The sequence below is a fragment of the Archocentrus centrarchus genome, chromosome 11 (genome assembly GCF_007364275.1).
Source record: "Archocentrus centrarchus isolate MPI-CPG fArcCen1 chromosome 11, fArcCen1, whole genome shotgun sequence".
In the NCBI taxonomy this organism is placed as follows: Eukaryota; Metazoa; Chordata; class Actinopteri; order Cichliformes; family Cichlidae; genus Archocentrus; species Archocentrus centrarchus.
In genome coordinates this window covers 20212485-20234479 of record NC_044356.1, presented here as the reverse complement: position 1 = coordinate 20234479, position 21995 = coordinate 20212485, and the positions used below count along the sequence as shown (strand labels likewise).

The 21995-nt window shown below is 41.2% G+C and overlaps 2 protein-coding genes across 4 annotated transcripts; one reads left to right on the top strand and one right to left on the bottom strand.

Annotated features, from left to right (window-relative positions):
* The first annotated feature begins 697 nt into the window (after nt 1–697).
* ndrg1a (N-myc downstream regulated 1a) lies at nt 698–14504 on the top strand. Of its 3 annotated transcripts, XM_030741049.1 has the most exons (16): nt 698–842; nt 4864–4938; nt 5539–5574; nt 8064–8169; nt 8606–8726; nt 9026–9088; nt 9192–9252; nt 9728–9814; nt 9957–10013; nt 10113–10216; nt 10336–10392; nt 10510–10561; nt 11027–11074; nt 11519–11554; nt 11897–11948; nt 13077–14504. In XM_030741049.1, the coding sequence occupies exons 2-16, from the start codon at nt 4882–4884 to the stop codon at nt 13331–13333; spliced, it is 1194 nt and encodes a 397-aa protein (XP_030596909.1). In that variant the 5' UTR covers nt 698–842; nt 4864–4881; the 3' UTR covers nt 13334–14504. The 3 variants fall into 3 exon arrangements, with proteins under 3 accessions (XP_030596909.1, XP_030596912.1, XP_030596910.1); XM_030741052.1 differs by lacking the exons at nt 698–842; nt 4864–4938; nt 5539–5574 and adding an exon at nt 7307–7462; XM_030741050.1 differs by lacking the exons at nt 698–842; nt 4864–4938; nt 5539–5574 and adding an exon at nt 7313–7468.
* Nucleotides 13850–21343, bottom strand: ccn4a (cellular communication network factor 4a). Its single transcript, XM_030741053.1, has 5 exons — nt 21059–21343; nt 18600–18888; nt 17817–18071; nt 15348–15541; nt 13850–15268 (listed from the first exon to the last, which is right to left on the bottom strand). The coding sequence occupies exons 1-5, from the start codon at nt 21125–21127 to the stop codon at nt 14969–14971; spliced, it is 1107 nt and encodes a 368-aa protein (XP_030596913.1). The 5' UTR covers nt 21128–21343; the 3' UTR covers nt 13850–14968.
* Between the last annotated feature and the right edge of the window lie 652 nt (nt 21344–21995).

Genomic DNA, 21995 nt, shown 5'->3' with positions numbered 1-21995 from the left:
CAAACTGTCTCTGTTGTGTTATTGATTATTGCTTTTACAGGACAAACCAGCTTTAATTAGACTATAGTAGAGCGCAAGGAAGAGGCGGTATAATCTAAGGCAAGGGAAGGGCTTCCCTTTGTACAGACTTATCTCCTCTTGGCCTCAAATCAAGGTTGTAGGCCTCACAGTGGACAATGGCTCAAGTATATCTTAAAAAAAGTAGTCACTTGCTGCAACTGCAAGAATGCGTGAACACTCGTTTACTTCGATGATTTCCAAGTTATTCTATAGAAAAAAAAAAGAAAAGACAAACACGCCAGTCAGGGTCTTTGTCCATAAGAGAGAAGGAGCGCTTTTCCTTCCACCTATCTATGAAAGAACAACTTCAGAAGGTGCAATCCACGTCGGGAGAATGCAGACAGAGGACAGCGGAGAGGACGATAATGTACAATACAGCTTAACGTGTGTGTGTGATTGGGGGGGGGGGGGGGGGGGTTACTATACTGTATGCAGAATACTACTAAAAATAGGAACGCAAAAGCCCTAAAATAAGTAGGCCAATACTGGGTGGGAGTTCTTTTCAAGCACTTCACCCGTGAGCTTCGGCTTCCTCGTCACGCAACCGCTGGACGGCTGCATTCTCAATCCCACATCTGCTGTTGCCCAATAGAGGCGGTAGTGGGGAAAGTGGGCCGGGCTGCACGCCCCCAGGCTTTATAAAATTCCGTCATACATCAGCCTTGCGCTACACGTAAACAAAGACACGGGTCTACGCTGGTTCAAAGAGAGAGTGCAAAAGTTTTGTGGACTTTTTTGGGGGGAAATTTTCATTTCAGGACAATCATCAGCTAAACCAACAGGTAGGTGTTTCTTTTCGAAATAAGACGCTTAAAAAAGAAAAAAAGGTTTTATTGTTCTTATGAAACTGTGCGCTCACTTCCTAGTCAGTTTCCCTGCGTGTCTGAGCACGTCAGTTTCCACTGTCGGTGCAAAACCGCTGAAACACAATTTAAATAAGAAACGACGGTATTATGTCTTTTTTTTTTTTTTTTTTATAAAAAATGAGAATTGTGTTTTTATTTTGCATATTGAAAATGGTTCCTTTTACAGGTTCAGATGCATTTTTTGGGAGCGCTTTCTCATACTTTCAGGGTATGTTTCTAAAAAAAACCCAAAAACAAAACAAAACTCTGTCCACGCATCACGTACGAAGGCCGCCGGTGTGCACAGAGGTAGAGGATCTCCCTCAAATATCAACATGCTCTTTACACGTGACGCTGGTGGCACGCGTGTACGCAGGAAACCTGAAGCTTTTATGTCAAATCTTGCACTTATTATGAGGCCAGATAGTTGTATAACAAATCCTCTTTGCTTTCTAGCCTTGGTATTAATGAAACAAACAAACAAACACGCAAGAGGGTGGGGGAAGAAAGACTGGGTAGTGCTGGATGCTGACTACATCAAAGAATCAAACATTTTCTTTATTGACTTAAGGTATTAATGGCAGTGTGCCAAAAAGTATGAAGCCTGTCCTCCACTGTTTGCTATCAAAACAAGACTGACCCCCCCCCCCCCCCCTTCCCTAGACCAGCGTGACCTCACCAACTTACAGTAGCAATAAAGACGCTCACAATTCGCTATCTCTTACAGTCTGAAAATGTAGGTCTGTAAGAGCTTAGTCCAACAGGCCTGCTGCTGCTCTGCCGATATTTCAGAACCAGGGATTTGACAGATTAAGCGAGTTCCCAAAGATTAGGGAAGCAATCATTGTTTCTGCAGATGGATGCATCAGGCTCGTGGATTTAAAACTATATGGAGGCAGCGTAGGGAAGGATGACCTGGCCTTGATTCTGGCGCTCTGAAATTGAGACTCGGTGTCCAAATCTAATCACTACATATGCTTCTGTCTGTCAGCGAACAAAGAGAGTTTGAGCACATGCTGTTTTGCGACTTGGATGTTGAGGCTTAAAGCAGCGTGTCTTCTTTCTGGATTGACTGTAGAAAACAAGTGCTGATGTTTTACATACCGTAAAGCTCAAACTACACTGCCTTATTGTCAATTGATTTTTATTTATTTATTTATCCCAGGAAGTTTGCTTTTCAGGGGCCAAAAATTGTCCTCACCAGTCATTAGAATCACTTGGTGTCAAATTCTTAACATCTAGTCAAATTGTCAACAAGTTCCTGTCAGTAGCATATAAAAAATATACTTGAGATAAAGAATTTCTTTTACGGAACAAATAAAAGTTTGTTTAATCCACGCATTCGACTTTTGAGCTGCACACTTCGAGGATCATCTTTTAGAAACGTATATCCTCCCTCTGTTTCCTGTTCAAGATTGCACAACAGTCTCACTTCTGCCAAGCCAAAGCTGTGTCAGTGATTTTTTTTTTTTTTTTTTTTTTCTTACAACATTTCCTAACAGGGAATTTGCATGTTGGAACGTGCAATTGTCACCACTGATCCCAGATAGCACTGAGTCTGGTTTAAAGAGGAGCCCCCTGCTGCAGCAATGTCATAACGTTCCCGTGAGGACGCACACGCCTTAAAATCTAGCTTTCCGTGCGCGTGGCAGCTAACTGACAGTCTGATAATCACTATTTGCCAAATGCTGCAAGTTTAAGGAAGTGATTATGCTACAATATTAAGAGCAGTAGAGCATTGCATTATAACGAGATACAGTGTTGTTCACATCACTTCATGTTATTCATCGACATTAACACCTGTCGGAGGTTTTAATGTAATGGGAGATCGCTGAATATTTACCTATTTCCATGACAGTCATTTCATAAAACATGCCACAGCAGCAGCACTCGTATCATGTTGCTTGGGATTGGGATCTGTCCCCCTTTCTGCGCTCCTTTCAAAGAGCTGAAGCGTTAGCTCAGCTTGGTGGACAGCTCAAGGGACATCACAGGTGTAAACAGCAGGTGACCTAGTTGTCTTAGACGTCTGCCCGCTCAGACCTTTTCTCCGATGTCGACGTCTTGGCAGGTAGTGAGGGTAGCCAAGTAGGAGAGGAAGTACATTTATTTAGTTAATTTTCTAACTACAGTTTTTTTGTTGTTGTTGTTTTTGTTTTTTCCATTTGGAAACAAGTGAGTAAATCAAAGTATGGGACACCTGCAAGTTGCATAAGATTTCTAATACATATAAAACAAACATTTGCTATATTTTTACTTTCTTTTCCATATGGGTGAACTTGTCTGGTTTTATTTTTGTGGTGTTCTGCAAAAACAGGCTTATAGTTTCCCTCATGTTGACATGGGAACTTTTTTTTCATATTATATAATCTAAAATGGCCTCAACATTTTTTTTTTTTTTTCTTTCCTTTCGATATGAAAATTATCAACATGGTTACTGTTACATGACTCTGGAATCTCTGTGGGGGCTGATCTCTTGCCCTCTTCAACAAAGCTCGAGCAGTGTAATCGCAGCCACGTTTCAGAAGGCCGCAGTGGACAAATGAACCTGTTGTTTGATACTCCTCTTCCTCTGCAGCACTGAGAGCTGGCTGGTGCTGGTTTGTGTCATGGGTGTCCAGGTGTTTGTGTGTATTCTGCCAGACAACCATATTCAAAACCTAATGAATCACTTCCTCTAAATAACAAACTTGATTCTGACTACTCTGCAATTCTGAAAGCTTATTTATTTTTCCGAGTCTGTTTACGAAGACAAACCAGAGACACGAGAGCACAAAAGACGCTGTTGAAGCCTGGAAATGGCAAACATAGCGACTGCAACCAAGCAGAACCCAAGATAAACACAGAAAGTGACAGGATGCATGGAGTGCTTGTAGGGAGCTGAAAAGAAGCTGGGATGTTTAGATGGGAACCAGGGTGTTAATTGCTTCCTGTATGTGGCTGTGTGTCTTGGTCAGTCATGCCCCCCCCTTCAGCTGTGGGAGAGAAGAGGGCAAGCCCCCTGGCTCGCAAGGGCCAGCAGGCCAGTGGACAAAGGGCTCTCTTAACTGGCTAATTTGATTTGCATGCAGAATCACAGCCTGCATACTCTACTTCCAACACAGCATCATGATCCACACAGTTTGGCTTCTTCTTACACTCCCTTTTCTTTTGGTTTTCTGTCTTTCTCAGTCCTCTGTACCTCTCATCTTTCTCTTTTAATGTTGTCATTAAACAAGGCTTTAGTGTTCTTTTATGAAATGCATGCCCAATCCTGAAACCTGGATTAGGGTCTTTTCATCTTGAAGTTCAGTGGATAATCAACTTGAGTCTTATCTTCAAAGTGCATGTGTAGTGGATTTTGATTGCCACACAATGATTTTTTTTTTTTTTTTTTTTTTTTTTTTTTTATAAATCTTTCAGTAGGGTGAGAATAACCCAGAAATCACATGTCGTCATTTCCCTCACTGCCAAACCTCTTCTATCAGCGAACTGTGTAACCCTGTCTTTCAGGTTATCTGTGTGTTTGTAGTGTAGGTGGTTCTCAGGTGTGGTCTGTTATGTGATCCACATGTTACGGCAGACCATGACTGCAAGCCTGTGCACATATCTATGTACTTGCATGTATGAGTGTGTCCTGGACTATATTAAACTTAAACTCTTGTTGATTTTGTGTGGCGAAACACACCCAGCCAAAGTTCAAGCAGGCCTCATTTTATTGTCTGCAACTCCTAAACTCTGCTGAAAGTCTCCCAGCGGTCACTTGCAAAGAGGTTCGAGAACAAGGGAGAAAGGGGAAAGGCCGTACTTGAAGCTTTTGCTGGAGTTTGGTAAATATTTGAAGTTTCCAGACTCCTACACTGTACTTTAACAGGCGTTTTTATTTTTCAGCCATCATGGATTTGAAAAGCTTGAATCTCACACGCATGCCTGAACCAGTTATTAACTAACTGCTCTGACTTTTTTTTTTTTCTCCCAGGCTCTGCAGCTCTTTGAAATGGATGATATCCAGGTTGTTGAGTCCAAACCTCTGCTGGTTGACAGGGACCTGACGGTATGTTTTTCTGTAAAGCGCCAAGTCACATTGTTTCAAAGTAACACTCAGATGGCTCTCGACCTGCTTGAGTACTGCAGTTTTAAGCTTTGTATGCTTTGTGCTGATTTATTTGTGCCTCTTTGCTCGGCTGTTCTTTCGAATTGGTGCAGATTTTAAGGTGACTTACTGAATATCACACATGAAGTCTTGTGTTGCTCTGCCCCTAACTATCAGGGTTGCAAACACCATCAAACTGATACCCAGAGCAATACAAAACATGCCCAAATCATCTCGCTTTCAAAAATGCTACTTTTGGGATAATGGAGCTTTTACACTAGAAAGAACTCACTGAGCTTATCATAAAAAGCTACATAAATTTCCAAAATATGCAATTAGGTTGTATGTGGTCAGGAATCAATGTAGTGAGAAATTAAGTCCCTTGCACATAATTTGAAATGTATATATTTTTTCCTTTGGGCAGTTCAAGTTCTGCAGTTGAAATCATACTTGATTTGGCTTGGATTCAGTGATGGGGAAATGCCTTCAGGATATTAGATTATAGCTTGTTGCACCCTAATCACATTATGTTTTGTTTTCATTCCTCTTTTCTCTTTCCAGGGCTTGAGAGAGGCTGTGCAGCAGCTTGTTACTAAGGTATGTTTGCAGACACACAAATTAAACACTTTATTATTCCCACCAGTTGTAACTTTTATCAGTTAAATCTAGTGTTGGGTTTTACTGTATCTTAGAATATAATTGTGCCTTGAATGGTACCATCTAGTGGCTGATAAAATGAAATACTTTGATACTTATTAACATAGCTGTTGCTGCTGCAGTGTCCCATCTGTTTTGGTGCTGAGCTTTTATCCGCTGTGATTTTATTAGGACAGAAATCTAATTACGGTTCCGCTAGTGGAGCTGAGCCACTGAAAGTGATAAAACGCATGTTGAACTGGATTTGATGACACAGGCTCTCAGCGGTTTCACTTCCTTCAAAATCACTTGTAGATAAAAGTTTTGCACAATATCTGGGAACTATCCCAACACCTTGGACAGATCTCCTTGCAGTCAGAAAACATTTGCTGCCCTTCGGATCTGCGTTGTTTTCAAGTAATCCCAAGACAACAGTTGCAAGAAATTCATATTCTCCAGCTTTTTTAAAAAAAGTCTTTACTTCAAACTTAATGTGAGGTTAAGGGTCTTATTCTCAGGTGGTCAGTAGACTGGGCTCTTTTATCGAGATTCTGAGCTCCATCAAAGCCTTTCTGACTTGCTTTACTGTGACACTGACAGATTGGATGACTTAAAGAATCTAGGGCAAGTGTTTGATGTCTCTGCGGTGACTAAGCTTCCAACAATCAGTCACATAGGATTAGCTGAGGCTGATATTTTTATCAGTGCATTCTTAAACACCTGGACCAAAAAAAAAACTTTTCACAGATGTACGTGCATGTTTATGAAAGCGCTGTGTACACACACACACACACACACACACACACATGCGCATTACCTTGCAGGATTATCTCCGCTGTGTAGCCTCTGTGCGTGATGCATAGGTGGAGGGTGGGTGGAGCAAGTTGTGGTGAATCCTGTACATTACATCCAGTAAATAGGTTTTACACCTCCTTGGATGTTCCTCTCAGGTATATCCCATGCAGTTAGAACTGGTTTGGTGGGGAGAAAACAAACATACTACCTAATAGGTGCCATATCCTTGACCTACTGGTAGGTCACAGTGGAGCAGCTGTTTGTTAATAACAAACCTTCAAAGAAACAGTCTAATTTTTAAATGATAATTTGGCAGGAAGAAATTAGTGGTTATGTAAAAGTAATTTTTAGCTAATGATCCCGCTATATATTTGTAGATATTTACATTTTTATAAGGCCATTGTTTAATTTTTTTTGTATGTTATTCTTAACACAAATGTTAGATGACAAATGGCTTCTTTTCTTTTTTTTTTTTTTTTCTTCTTGAAATTTACTTATTCGTGTATTTTGGCATAATTACTGAATGTGTGGAGACAATTTATAAAAATGTTCTGATTTTCATCAGAAGGCTTTGAGCGCAGTCTAGCCTTGAAGGATTTGTATTTCATTAACGCGAAGGTAAACCTTTATTTTTGTAAACGTTCTCCACTAATTATAGCTGAATAATGGCCGCTGTCTCATTTATTCATCATGTTTTCCCACTCGTCACATGCTCATACTTCATGTTCGTCATGCCAGCGCAGTAGCTGATGCCCCTCTGTCTGACACTGGCTGATCCAATTTAGGGATATCTTCATCTAGAATTAGCTTGTTTTGACCAGCCTGCAAGGCACCATGGGAGGCCAGGAGCTTAGGCCAACTGGTAAGCAGTAGGGGTATAAAATGCAGCTCTCAGTGCAGGGCTAAACAACTTCAGAGGCTTACCAGCGCTTGGATCGATAGCTCAGGGAACCACTGTAACTACAGTTTTCACTAGCAAGCGGTGTTTAACTCCTTTCCTGCAAACATGGTTCTGGAGGATCCTGATGTGGAAATGATTGTTGCTGAGATTGAAGTGAGCGTGAGTAGACTAAAGGCTTTACTGAAATGTTTGCGCTGAGAAGTTTCCAGTGGATTTGTGGGATTATACTGCCTGCTGCACAGTAGATTCTAAAGTTGGAGTTGTTATATAGGTGCTAAACAAATAAAAGCTTGATTTTAAGGAATCTATTGTGGCTCATTTTGGAAAAATGTGTTGCATTTTAATGAGTTGTACATCTTTGAAATGGTTTTGCTTATTTTTGTTTGTAAAGTAGATAAAAATAACTTAAATGACCTGAAAAACCTCTGGATAAAGCATTGAAGGATTATGTGGGTAAACTGATGAAGATCCAGTGATTTAGATTCCCCCCCCCCTCCAAATAGGCTCGTTTCATGCCATTTGTTTAACAATAAAGGGATTTTCATTGTGATGGCAACAGCTTTTAGTTTACTACACTGACCATGTAGCTCTGTTGCTGCATTAAGAATCATGAAGTAACTTTTATTTATTTATTTTAATTTCCTCTTTCTTTTGTAACTTGGAGTTGTAATCCTTAATATGGCTGCACATTCTCTATAAATTGTATTCATCCATACATCGTTCTCTAAGCTTGATCATGTATTTGTATCTATAGGAGCACGATGTGGAGACTCCTCATGGAAGAATTCACTGTACAATGAAGGGGGTCCCCAAGGGGGACAGACCAGTTATTCTCACCTTCCATGACATTGGACTGAACCGTAAGCCTGGCTCCTTATTACCTCTATCTAGATGAAGCATATGCTGCTGTACCTAAAGCCTTGCATGTTTTGAATTATTGTACCAATTAAAATTAAATTAGACTCTCTGAACTAACGCTATATTTAGTTTTTTGCATCACTGTATCTAAACTGGACCTGTAATCCTTTAATATATTGACACATTCTCTATAAATTGAATTTATCCATACGGTTATTCTAGGCTTGGTCGTATTTATGTATCTATAGGCTTTAGATGTGGAGACTCCTCATGGACTCTGGTCAAATTTTGCAAGAAGATTGCTCACAGCACCTTCATGTTACTTAAAAAAAAAAAAAAAAAAAAAACTTGCGCTCATATTTAGGCTGTCTGAGTTCTTTTATCCCCCTTAGTTAAGTACCTCTTATCCACCTCCGCCATGTTTTCACTGTTTTCCAGACAAAACCTGCTGGAACACTCTCTTCGATCATGAGGACATGGCAGAAATCATGCAGCACTTTGCAGTGTGCCATGTTGATGCCCCAGGGCAGCATGAGGGAGCAAACACCTTTTCCACTGGGTGAGCCAGACTTACACACGCAGACACGTATACACACAGCCACAAATGCACATAGACACTTAATGTATGTCAAGCAGTCTGTGACCTCGGAATCAACTGGTAGAACACTGCGGATGTGCTTAAGGCGACCTAATTTGACAAGTATGTAGCAAGAACAGGCGTTTATCTTGTTCAGGCTAATCTCTGCTTTGATGGTAGGACTTTGCCTGAACACCACCTCCTGTTAGGTGCTGTTAACGGCAATATAAGACTATAAATGATTAGACAGTGTCTGGAACAATATCCTCTTTGTTTTCCAGGTATGAATACCCTTCTATGGATCAACTTGCTGAGGCTCTCCCGCTGGTCTTAAAGCATTTTGGGTAAATTGAGCTCCAGTTGTCATACTGACATTTCACCTTTTATATTTGAGACATTTTCTAACTGGTTGTTCTAACAGTACCCCTCTACCTTTGTGCACACCAGCCTGAAAAGTGTCATTGGAATGGGCATGGGAGCCGGGGCCTACATTCTGACCAGATTTGCTGTGAGTTTAACCCTTGCTCGCTCTGTCACACTTAATAACTTCAGTATTAATCAATCTTGGATTAGCAGAGCCAGCTAATGGGTTTCTGTTTTTTGCTGACTTTTTTTTTTTTTTTGGCAAAACACCACTGCTTATTGCTTGAGCCACAAAGGCCTCAGGAATGTACAAGATCAGCTCAAGCACTAACACTGTGCACAATAGGAAGTCCCTTTCTGTTCACACAAAGCTGGCAGAGATGCAACATTTGACTTTTTTGCAGTATTTATTTTAACCAGTTCTATTTTTTTACAATATGGCACAATATGAGGAACATCTCCTTTTAGATTAAAACACTATCCTCACCAAGTTAGGCAACAGGAAAAAAACAAAAAGGTAGACAAGCAACTCAAGAGATTTATCAGTTTTGGGGACATATATTTAGCTAAATGTAGCACTGTGTGCCAGTTTATTTCTAAAGTTCATATTTATCTTTTAGCTGGACTATCCAAATATGGTAGAAGGCCTGGTTCTCATCAACATCAACCCATGTGCTGAAGGATGGATGGACTGGGCTGCACACAAGGTAATGCAACACAGAAATAATATACATATATAAACACCTATAACTGTCCAAAGAACTTCCCAAAACTATTGTATCTTTGACTTTCAGACTTGCAGAAACATTAAAGCTAAACTTCTTTTCTTTTTTCTTTTTATTTTTTTAGATCAGCGGCTGGACCCACGCTGAGCCTGACATGATCATCACCCACCTATTTGGAAAGGTAAAGATTTAAAGTATCGCTGTAAACTGGAACTATGCTTTTTTTTTTTTTTTTTTTTTAGGGCGTGGGTTTAACACATCTTTATTTTGGGTACCACAGGAGGAAATCCACCATAACCATCATTTAATTGCCACATACCGCCACCATGTCATCAATGACATGAACCAGTTTAACCTGCATCTCTTTGTCAAGTCCTATGAAAGGTAAGCACCGCAAAGCCGGGTCACAAGGTCACAAAACTTAGCCAAAGTAAAACATTAGTGAATCAGGGAGCAGCTAAATGTAGCTTCTTCTGCACTCTAACGGATGTATCTGTCTACAGTCGGAGGGATCTGGAAATTGAGAGGCCGGTCCCTGGAAGCCACGCCAGAACCCTCAAGTAAGTTATCAGATGGTATTGGTTTAAATGAAATGGTGGGGGTTTTTTTGTTTTTGTTTTTGTTTTGTTTTTTAAATATGGAAACATTCACTGTGTGAATGTGTGTCCTTTATCCAGGTGCCCTTCCCTGCTGGTGGTCGGTGATAGCTCTCCTGCCGTGGAGGCTGTGGTGAGTTCACATGGCCATTAAGACGAGGCTCAAGCGCTAATGATTAGACTTCCCAGTGCCGTTAACACACTTTAACTTGTGCTGGACGTGTTTTCCATTCGCTCCAGTCATCTGTTTAAGCCCAAGAGATATGCAGGGTTAAGCACTTAAGGACAACAGTTTAACATGTCTTAGGCAAGAACTGAACAGGAAACAAAAATAGAAGGATGCAGATCAGCTTTAATCTGTTAAAGTTAAGAGATTTGTGTGAATGTTGATGCTTTCAGCTAACAAATGGCCCCAAACCCCCCAAAGGCCATTAATTATTTGTTAGTTATACTTAATTAAGTATATTGCATCATTATAACCTTATTGTTAATTTCAAGTTAAAAAAAGCCTTTTATAATAGTGTTATATAGCCTTTATGTCAGATATCACCGCACATCATATGCTTTACTTAATAATGTGTTTTATTTGTACCTGTAGGTTGAGTGCAACACTAAGCTGGACCCCACAAAGGCCACCCTTCTTAAGGTGAGGGACCCATTTTTTTTTCCTTCTGTCCTGCCCCTTACTCTCCACCTTGTGTCTCATATTCTTGTTCAGATTATAACTGCCTTGATGGAAACTCATCTGCTGATAAGCTTCCATTGGCTCAGCATTTACCTGGTGATATATTAACCAGTGGTATGACAGCTGAATGTTTCCTCAGAGCTGACTGACCTACTTATGTTGGCCTGTGGTGAGCTTTTATGAACCACAACTCAAACCAAATGACTGTTAAACTTCAAGTGGGTGCCTTTTACTGGGGCTAACTGAAGGTTTCGAACACTGGCTGGAGCTGGCAGGGATGTGCATGTACTGCATGTTCAAATTGGACTTAATGAGTGCTGTGGGGGGGGGTGATGGCGTGTGTCTGCTGCCGCACAAGTGACAACATACAAAATCCTAATTGTGTTTTTTACTCTTCTTCCCCAGATGGCTGACTGTGGTGGCATGCCCCAGGTTGACCAGGTGTGTATGTCTGTGTGACAGAAAATAAGGGGGGAGGGGGGATAATGCACTGTGAAACACTGGTGCTGTAGGGCAGGATAATCGGCACACAGGGTCAGGTGGAGGGGTGGATGGCGTAGGAGGGTGGCACTTAAGAGCATTAACAAGTACCAGACATGGACCACAGTTGTCAGGTTGTAATCCTCCACACTGCACAGCACCTGTTCATAACAGCTGTCATATCACAGACCCTGGGAAGTAAGCTGCTGGTTGAGAGACTGAATCTGTCAGTGTTATGCAAACAAATGTAATAATTACTGACAAGATGACTGATTATCTGTATCTTTATGTTCTTCTCTGCAGCCTGGCAAGCTGACGGAGGCGTTCAAGTACTTCATTCAGGGCATGGGATACAGTAAGTACTCAACACTTCTTTCAGCGTTTTACTTAGGTGCAGAGCAGTTGTGAGAGATGTTTAGATTTAAATTTGCATCTTCCAACTTGCATTTAAAAGCACTGAAAAAATGTTCTGTAATGTATTCTGTAAAAAATAACTTTACTGCCACCTTGTGGTGAGATAAAGATCCTTTTGGCCTTACAGTTCACCTTGTCCAGTGTTGGTGTTGGCATTTTGTTACACTCATGACATTGCTGAGACCTGCTGTCAGTAATATAATTGCTAGTTTATAATATGTTACACCTTACGCATTCCCACATGTCAGCACAAATACTGATCCTAAAAAGGACGTGAACAGGATCTTGGCTCTCAGTTGTCACATTCTTGTGTCTTTTGCATGCCAAAATAAATTATTTCTAATGAACTAATGTGCATATTGCCACTGAAGTTATAGCACATTCTGCAGTTTTAGTCATTGTCACATGTGCTTCAAACTGGGGTCAAAGTATGTTTGATTATTCAGATACTTTAGGAGCTTGTGTAATGCAGGTGACTCAGTTGTTTGATTAGTGACTTTAAAGCAATTAATGAATTTAGGAACAGCAATGTGTGACATTACTAAATTACACAAAACCCTTATCTGCCCCACCCCTCGTGTTATTTGAATAGGGCATGTATTTGCTGTGACGTAATTAATACTCTAAGGATGGACCATATGTGCACTCACTGGCCACTTCATTATATACACGTGTTCAACTGAACTCAATGCAAGTATCTAATCAGCCAATCATATGGCAGTAATTCAGTGCATTTAGGCTTGTAGACAAGGTCTAGATGACCTGCTGAAGTTCACACTGAACCTGAAAATATTTTCTACTCACCTCAGTGTGAACTTTCATTTGATAATCATGACTGATGCATTTACAACTGAACTAATTTTAGCTGCCTGCCTTCTGTTGGGTGGCTTGCTTCTAACACATGGCAATTTATATGCTCACCATACATTTACAAAAATTCTGCAAACCTTCTTTAAGGTTATAATGAAAGGTATCAAGTAAAAAAATCTCCTGTGCATTATTTTAAAAAAAAAAAAAAATATATAGAAGTAAAGCGGACACTTAGTAAATTCTACTCCTCCTCCTTCAGTGCCTGCTGCCAGCATGACCCGCCTCGTTCGCTCCCGCACTGCCTCTGGCTCCAGTGTCACTTCGTTCGAAGGCAACCGCTCCCGCTCCCACACCAGCGAGGGAAACCGCTCCCGCTCCCACACCAACGAGGGCCGCAGCCGCAGTCACACGGCTGAGAATCCACACGGCCGCTCCCACACAGATAGCACCATGGACACCACGGCCAACAACAACGTGGACCAAGCGGTTACCAAGTCCACCGAAGTGTCCTGCTAAGTGACCCCCCTCCACTCACCAGAAATCCAAACCACTCAAGGTCCCCTTCAGTTTGTGCTGCGCTACCTCTAATTCACACCTGGCCAGCATACCTGGAATTGTTTTTAAAAAAACAAAAACAAAAAAAACCCAAAACGCACAATGGAAACTCACCTGCTTAGTTCAGTGCAGCTGAGTTGCCCCCAGTTTGAAAATACATTTGCGTAGGAAGCTGAGGTCATGTTTGTTGGAAGTAGAAAATGTGTGAGGCCTCTTTCTGAGTTCAGAGTGTAATAGGAGGCAACGCAGCATTTGGGGACATGGAAGCAGAGAATGTTGGAGAAAGCTGTGGCTAAGAGTACACCAGCTTGTAATATAGCTGTCATAATGCACACAAAAATTAACCCATTTCATCTTTCCTTAATCCTGTTTTTATCCATCTGACCATATTGACACAGCTTTCTCAAGTATACCTGACTGTAAATGTCTGTTTCCTGTTCTTACTGTAATTGTTTGATCATTTTTCTTTTATTTTTCATGTACGAGTTATCGTTCGTATGTAGGAGCAGATTTGTAGATGTGGAGAGAGAATGGGGAGGCACGACACATAACTTTGAAAATGAAAGGGCAGACTTCAAGGATATCATGCACAGCGAATTGCTTCACAGTGCAAATGTCTTTCTTTTCTCTTTGTTTTTCTCAAGATTGTTAAACTATTCACAGGTGAATTAAAAATTGATCCAAAAAAAAGAAGATAATTATAAGTGCATTCCACTGAGACTGTATGCTCTGTCGTCAATCAAAAAACACTGGAAAAACAAATGCTAATGCTTTTACATCACACGGTTTATTAATGGATCAAAAGCATTTCTCGTTTTGATTTTTATGATGATTTCTATGCAATCAATGTGCCATGGAATTGTTCACCTTTTTAGATGTGCTGCTTCTATATGTGTGTGGATTCTTGAGTGAGTGAAGAAAGAGGTCCACATGTAAACACGAGGATAGTCATAGAAGTTACCTGATACCTTCTACTCCTGTATTTTACTTGCACTACTGCAACATTTGACATTGTAGAACACACAAATACAGCTTTGTAAATACACAACCTTCTAACGTTGTAGAAAAGCATTAAAATGACATAACCATTTGTATTTATTAAAAAAATGACAATAAAAAGCGTGTAACAGAACGTCCCTGATTGTCTTTATTGTGTATGAACATGTAGTCCCGGGGATCTCAGTTCATCTCTGCGTATAAGGAAAATGAAATGTATGAAGGAAAAATCTGCAAGTATAGTTTCCTTTCACTCGTGAGTTTAAAGGCAGGCAAGCAATGTCTTTTTGCGACACCCTCAAAATAACAATGTATTATTACATATGCCAAAAGCTACATAAATAAATTAGACCTTCAATATTTCACATGCTTGGTCAAATATTTTCATTTGCAAAGTTCTTTAAATAGTCTTCAAAGGCACACCATGCTTTATGAATCCATTCTGGAGACACATTTGATATTTACAGATTTTTCCAATAGGAAAAAAACCCAACAAAATCCCTTACACATAATTGGACTAACAAAAAACGAGCATGGGAAATGAAAGTCAAGAAAAAGTTAGAAAGCTTTGTGCAGACTGCATAACAGACAGGTCCCTTCTCAGTTCACAACCTCTGGGTACCCATAATAATTCTCCAGGTCAGCAAAGATGTCATTGGGGTTTTTGCAGCTGAGGTTGCAGAAGCAGGCCTGAATCCACAACATCTTCCAGGTGAATCCCGTCCCATTAGGACACTCAAACTCCACGTCAATGGTCTTGGATTTGTAGGGGATGCAGCAGCGCTCATCCGTACAGATGCCGCAGTATTTGGGCCGGTAGGCCTTCTTGCTGGTGCAGCCAGAGATGGTGAGGTTTGATGGCTGATCTTCCCTGTAGATATTAAGACATTTCTTTCCTGGCTGAGGGAGGAAAGAAACAGGTTTTAAATCTTGAAGTGTTTCAGTTTCATCAGTTATCTTAGGCGGGTGCTTTTACTACCTTGATGTGTTTGGTGATGTCGACCTCACATGGCCGCAGGTTACAGAGACGAGACTCCTTAACCAACTCACACTGGTCGTTGGCGTTGGAGATCCTCATGGACAGGCCACGGCCACAGGTCTTTGAGCAGGGGCTCCATGAGGTAGTTTGGGTAATACAGTTCTTGTGCCAGCTCGTGGTCTCAGGCGGGTAAACTAGAGCAGAGAGAGGTGTGGTAAAGAGATTATCATTCTCCAAGTGCTGCAGGTTTGCTGCAGCTCTCCTCCACTTGACCAACCAATAATTAAGTAATGTGGTAAAGACAGAGTGATGAAAAAAAAAAGACATTGCACAACGATTTTACACTATCAACTAATCATACGTCTTCTTATGTTAACGCATTTTTGTTATTCTTAAAACAAACATAAATGTAAAGAGAAGTTCAAGTAATTCAGCAGGTTAAAGGGTTTTGAGAAACTGTCTTGGTTCCCTTTTTAACATTCAGATAATTCAGATCCTGCATCTGTGATGTTTGAGAACACTGCCTCCCCTTGTGTTCTTGCGTTGCATCTGGTTTTAATCTGAATTGTTAAATTGTGTCTACCTAGAAGTCTGGATCTAATTTGTTTCCTTATGCGACACAAAGAGATCTTCATTCATATTCGTGCCTCCACAGCAAACGACTGGAAACTGGACATGACCCAAAAAACAGTGTGAGGGCTTCCACAGGAAAGAACTGATCTGTCACTCACATGCTTACGACAAACACGTACTTCAGGATCTGTCTGGACTACAAGCTGCACTCGCACAGCTACTTTGTGAGATGAAGTTTCGAACGCACAACAGCTTCTTACTTCTTACGTCTAATACTGCTGTAAGTTAGCTTCATTCATTATCAGAAATATTCAAAAATCTGAATTTTTTTATACCTCTTACAGCTTTTTAATGTCTACAGTTCTGTACATACTGCACAATATTGCCCAGAGAGCTCCATTTTTAAGAACTCCTTTAACCTGAGAGTTTACATAACTTTAAAGTAATGACACTATGAGAATAGTGAGGACTTCCTAAAAGCCCAGTGATTTGTTCACTGTATTTTGTTCTCTTACAGTATTTGAAGCATTCCCTTTCATTTAGATTACCTACATATTTTCAAACTCAGCCATCGGCAATGAGCATTAGCTTTAGTGGTTAAAGCATTTAAACAAACGACAACAAAATTCACCAAGCACCCAAATATACACTATACTGCCAAAAGTATTCACTGGTGTGCCTTCACACACATATGAACTTGAGTGACATCCCATTCTTAATCCATAGGGTTTAATATGATGTCAGCCCACCCTTTGCTACTATGATAGTTTCAGCTCTTCTGGGAAGGCTTTCCACAAGGTTTGGGAGTGTTTATTATTGAGGTTAGATACTGATGTTGGATGAGAAGGTCTGGCTCACAGTCTCTGCTCTAATTCATGCCAAAGGTGTTCTATCGGGTTGAGGTCAGGACTCTGTGCAGGCTACTCAAGTTCTTCCACACCAAACTGGGTCATCCATGTCTTTATGGACTTTGCTTTGTGCACTGGTGCGCAGTCATGTCACAGGAAGGGACATCCCCAAACTGTTCCTACAAAGTTGGGAGCATGAAATTGTCCAAAATGTCTTGTTATGCTGAAGCATTAAGAGTTTCTTTCACTGGAACTAAGGAGCTGAGCCCAACACCTGGAAAACAACCCCACACCACAATCCCCCCTCCACTAAACTTTACACTTGACACAATGCAGTCAAACAAGTACCGTTCTCCTAGCAACCACCAAACTAAGAATTGTCCATTGGATTGCCATACGGAGGAGCCTGATTCATCACTCCAGAGAACACATCTCCACTGCTCTAGAGTCCAGTGGCAGTGTGCTTTACACCACTGCATCTGATGCTTTGCATTGTGCTTAGTGATGTAAGGCTTGGATGCAGCTGCTCAGCTGCAACTGCTTCATTCCATGAAGCTCTCTACGCACTGTTCCTGAGCTAATCTGAAGGCCACATGAAGTTTGGAAATTTGTAGCGATTGACTCTGCAGAAAGTTGGTGACCTCTGCAGACTATGCACCTCAGCATCTGCTGACCTCGCTCTGTGATTTTACGTAGTCTACCACTTTGTGGCTTAGTTGCTATTCCCAATCACACCCACTTTGTTATAATACCACTAACAATTGACTGTGGAATATTTTGGAGGGAGGCAATTTCATGACTGGACTTGTTGCACAGGTGGCATCCTGCCACGGTATCATGCTGGAATTCACTGAGCTCCTCAGAGCGACCCATTCTTTCACAAATGTTTGTAGAAGCAGTCTGCATGCCTAGGTGCTTGGTTTTATACACCTGTGGCCATGGAAGTGATTGAAACACCCGAATTCAGTGATTTGGAGTGAATACTTTTGGCAATATAGAGTATTGTACTACACTAGTGTTTATATTGTTTATATCCAGAGTGTCCTACCCTCTACTGCATGTCGTGGGGCTGTCTTGCGCCCTCTCCTGGGTTCATCACAGATCCACTGCTCGCAGCACTGTCCCCGGACTTTGATTCGCCGTGGGGTCTGGCACCACACACGGGGAGGCTGCGACTCTGTGCACAGCCCCACACAACCAATGGCACCGTTAACACACACACACTGGTATTTACAGTTGGGCTGGAAACTCTGCCCGTTACGGTAGATCACACCATTGTGCTCACAGCCGGTTCCCACCATGTCTGGCAGAGAGGGATGAGAAGCAGGAATATATTATAAAGACACACAGGGAAAGCAGACAAAAGCTTGGACATCTGTAGTGCTGTTGACCTGTCGGCCATTATTTGGAGGAAGTACAAAATAATAGCAACATCTGACAATGTGATACAGTGTGATTCCAAGTGATTATACAGTTGCATAAAGGTATGTTGTACTAGGCTCCATTATTTATTTTCTTATTATATTTTTAAAGTGGCATCTGAGTATGTGAAACTTCTATTAGAGGTGAAAATCTGAGCCACTGTAGATTTGGTTTGCACATCACACAAAATGTGACTACAACAGTACAAATTTTAGTGAAAGAGAATTAAAAGACCCAATTTGAATGATGGGCACACTGTTCTCTGTGACATAAAAAAAAAAAAAAAACATACACCTGGTCTGCTTGCATTTTGTGCTGCAGTTTGAACAATAAGCATGACTTCCAACATTACAAAATGAACTTTGGATGCTGTGTACAACGGTAGTTTGTTTTGGTGAGTGACACTTACATGCACACACTCCTTTTTCGTACCTAGGCTTGTCTGAGCTGTAGTCACAGTACAGTCCCTTGTGGTAGTCGCACGTGTCTGCCTCATTGCACACCTCGCCCACCTGCTGGGCGCAGGTCTTGCAGCAGTCACAGCCATCCATGAGGAGGCTTACACCTGGCGGGCACTTAGGGGGGCTCTCTGGACACTCGCAGGGCCACTTGCAGTACTGCGTGCGGTTGAATGTGTCTGCGGATGGGGATGTGATGGCCGCGGCAGGCGGCATGGTGGTGGAATTCAGGGAGTAGGCCTGCAGAGAGGAGAGTGGAGAGAAAATGAATGAAACGAGCCTTCCAATGTCCAATAGCTTTCACATTATCCATCGAGCTCATCTTTATGTCATCACAAGTGTTTATTACAATGAATGCACAAAGTCACAGTCTTCTGCAGCTACTGTTTCAACCTGTTTGTCTGGAATTTTTTTATTGCACAAAAGGTATTTGACCCCTTGTGTCGAGGCAATATTCTTAATGCGCTTAATCCAGATTTTTTTTCATATCCAGACCTCTTTGGTAACCACGTCTCAGCAAGTAATGGACTTGAAAGGTTTCAAATCCCTTATTTGTACACTTCTGCTTCAATGCTAACATGTGTTCACGCTGTGCAATAAATTAAATAAGACCATAAAAATGAATTAAACACCCAGTGGAGATAATCTTATTAAATCATCACCAGGCCCTGATGTCTTATGTATTAACACTGACTTCCCTCACGTTTTTAAAATGCGCAACTGTGTTTCTCACAGTCCCCGAAATCCTGCCAATGAAAGGAATTTTATCTCCCTCGGTGTTATGACTCTTACAAGCTGCTCTGTTTGGCCTAGATCACACAGTAAAGAGCTTTGCAGCTCTTAAAAGCAGATGTTCTCACAGCAACAGACCACACAAGGCACATTAACAGCCCAGAGCACAGAGGATAGCTTTGGACAGAGAATGCTTGAGCCTCAGCGGATGAAAGTTTTTGATTTTGAATGAATGGTGGAGTCTAAATGTTTTGAGAACAGGGTGTGCTTGAGAAAAATTGAGCTTCACTTTGCTGTTTAGTGAGGGAGAAACTGAAACTTTCCTCTCAGGGGAAGTAAAGTCATATTACATTTATGATGCAAATCATCTCGGGGAAAAACTTGAAACACTAATGAGTCAGTTTTGTAGCAATATTAACACCACTAAAGCTCTTTATGAATAAGGCTTTAGCTGTAGCAGATACCATCCTAATAATATCTACAATATGTTGCCAGAGCTTGACGAGAAGTGAAACATATGAATGGAGATCCAATATTGCCTCTACAACCATAAATCCTTACAGCAAAGCGCTTAAATCTGGGAGCTTTTGATTCAAAATCAGGCTAACAGACCATACCAAGACAGAGATTTATTTAGGGATCTCACAGCTATCTGTGAGCAAGCCCTAGTTATCATCATCACCATCTTTTTTTGTGACCTCAAATAGTTGTCATATTTTTGTGGCAGCCAGTTACAAGAGATTACAAGTGCTGGTGACCCTGGCCACACTCCTGGTTTAATCTCTTCTTCTTGTCAGCCTGCAGTCAGGTCAGATGACCTGTGGGAGGTTTAGCATTGATTTACCCTTCCTCAGAGATGAGGAGAAAGGACTTTTCCCAAATACCACCAGGAGCCAAAGGATAGACTGTCACTCAGGCATTGTTGTAACTTCCCTCCAAACCATATGAATTTCTTATGTAATTATGTGAATATTTAATACTGAATATTCAAAACCACACTGTTTGGGGGTTTATTTGACATTTAATATATAATTTTAGTTGCTGCATAGCCCAAAATCTTGCAAAACTGAGAATATTACCATGTTTAATAACTGATAGAGTGAGTCTTTTCATTTATTTGATTTAACCGCTCAGCTTCCCAGGTTAGCTCACAAACTGGTGTATTTATGAACATAAATAACCACCAGGTGGCACTAAAATATAACAAACGGTGAAAAACCGAGCCGGCAAGGAGACAACTTGCATCTCACACTGCAAATGCAAATGTAAAGCCAGAATAATAAAGAACAATAACTAGTTGTCTTGCGAGGAAGCCTGTGAAGAAGATTTAATGGAAATATTTAGGTTTTTATTCTGTGAAAATTTTATATAGTTTTTTCCCCCTTTTTTGGGGTGGGGGGGTGGGGGGGGGGTCACATCTGCAAATAACCAGATGAATATGGAAAGCTTTACGTGGAAGGATGCGAAAAAAAATAAAGACAAACACCCAAATAACAGAAATATTTAGTTTAAAGGAGCGTGTCATGATGTAACTAAAAAACTGGATGCGTGTTTTTGGAATCTCAGCCGACCTTAACAATTTTTAAATCATTTCCCTATCTCCTGCAAGTTGCACATTAAAGAAAAGGAAAAAAATTAATTAAAAAAAAAAACTTGACAAACGCGTCTTCCATCCCACCTGTTGAATCCCGGCTGCTGTTAGAATCCACAACAGGAGCCAACTCATCACTGGTGAGGAACTGCACATGCATTGAATCCAGAATGAGTTCCGTCTTTTAGACGCGCCGCACGCCGCTCCACGCAGGTGTGCTACATCCTCGTCCCCTCGCTGACATCTCCGCGTCCCTCGGTTTGCGTGCGGACCTGCGCTGACAGCCTGTTAATAAGAGTCTGGACCCGCATAGCCTGCTCCTGGCAGTTTCCTCTCTTTCCCTCGGCTCCACTTTCACCCGAACCTCCTCTTCTTCAGAGCACTGGCAGCTGTGGTGGTTAGGGCGTGTCTGGAACGCTCTCTTGAAGGACTGTGACGCTCCTGTTACTGTTACTTAATTTAAGATTGAAGACTAACTCCAGATATTTCCAAGTCAATCTTAAAAACAGTTCACGCACCCTTATGTCGGCTACACGATCATTATAGTCATAATAAGTTCCTTCAAGAATGACAGAATCAGGCTTTGCATCTTTATTCATCTTTGTCTACTTGTTCCTTTACTGATTGCTTATTTGGGATTATTCATGCCAACTGTAAATGCATGAGATTCTTTTCTTTCAGCAACACTGAGTAAATACACCCAGCAGGTTGCCCACCTCTTGCTCATTGTGTCTATTTTAAGACTCACACCGTGACTGGTCCCCAGATGTTCAGTTTAGATCAATGATGTCATTTCTCTCACAGTCTGCTGCTTTGCTTTCATTTCAGTTTTCTGGAAATTTGAATGTGTCTTTTTTGAGATGTAGGTGTGCACCATATATGTCACGCTTATATTTAAGTTCTGCTGCACTTCTTACCACGACGTGTTGCTTTTAGTCTGCTGAGTCCCACTCAGAGCAGCCCAAACTCTGTGAGACTTTGGCCCCACAGGCAACAGAGAGGACGAAAGAGTGATGGATGAGAA

Excerpts from the sequence above, each read along its gene's own strand:
- ndrg1a (XM_030741049.1), top strand. The coding sequence starts at position 4,882 with ATGGATGATATCCAGGTTGTTGAGTCCAAACCTCTGCTGGTTGACAGG. Across the intron at positions 9,815-9,956 it reads TGGACTGGGCTGCACACAAG|ATCAGCGGCTGGACCCACGC; the intron begins GTAATGCAACAC and ends TTATTTTTTTAG. Across the intron at positions 10,393-10,509 it reads AGCCACGCCAGAACCCTCAA|GTGCCCTTCCCTGCTGGTGG; the intron begins GTAAGTTATCAG and ends TCCTTTATCCAG.
- ccn4a (XM_030741053.1), bottom strand. The coding sequence starts at position 21,127 with ATGTGCAGTTCCTCACCAGTGATGAGTTGGCTCCTGTTGTGGATTCTA. Across the intron at positions 18,072-18,599 it reads CGAAAAAGGAGTGTGTGCAT|ACATGGTGGGAACCGGCTGT; the intron begins GTAAGTGTCACT and ends CCTCTCTGCCAG. Across the intron at positions 15,542-17,816 it reads CCCACGACATGCAGTAGAGG|TTTACCCGCCTGAGACCACG; the intron begins GTAGGACACTCT and ends TCTCTGCTCTAG.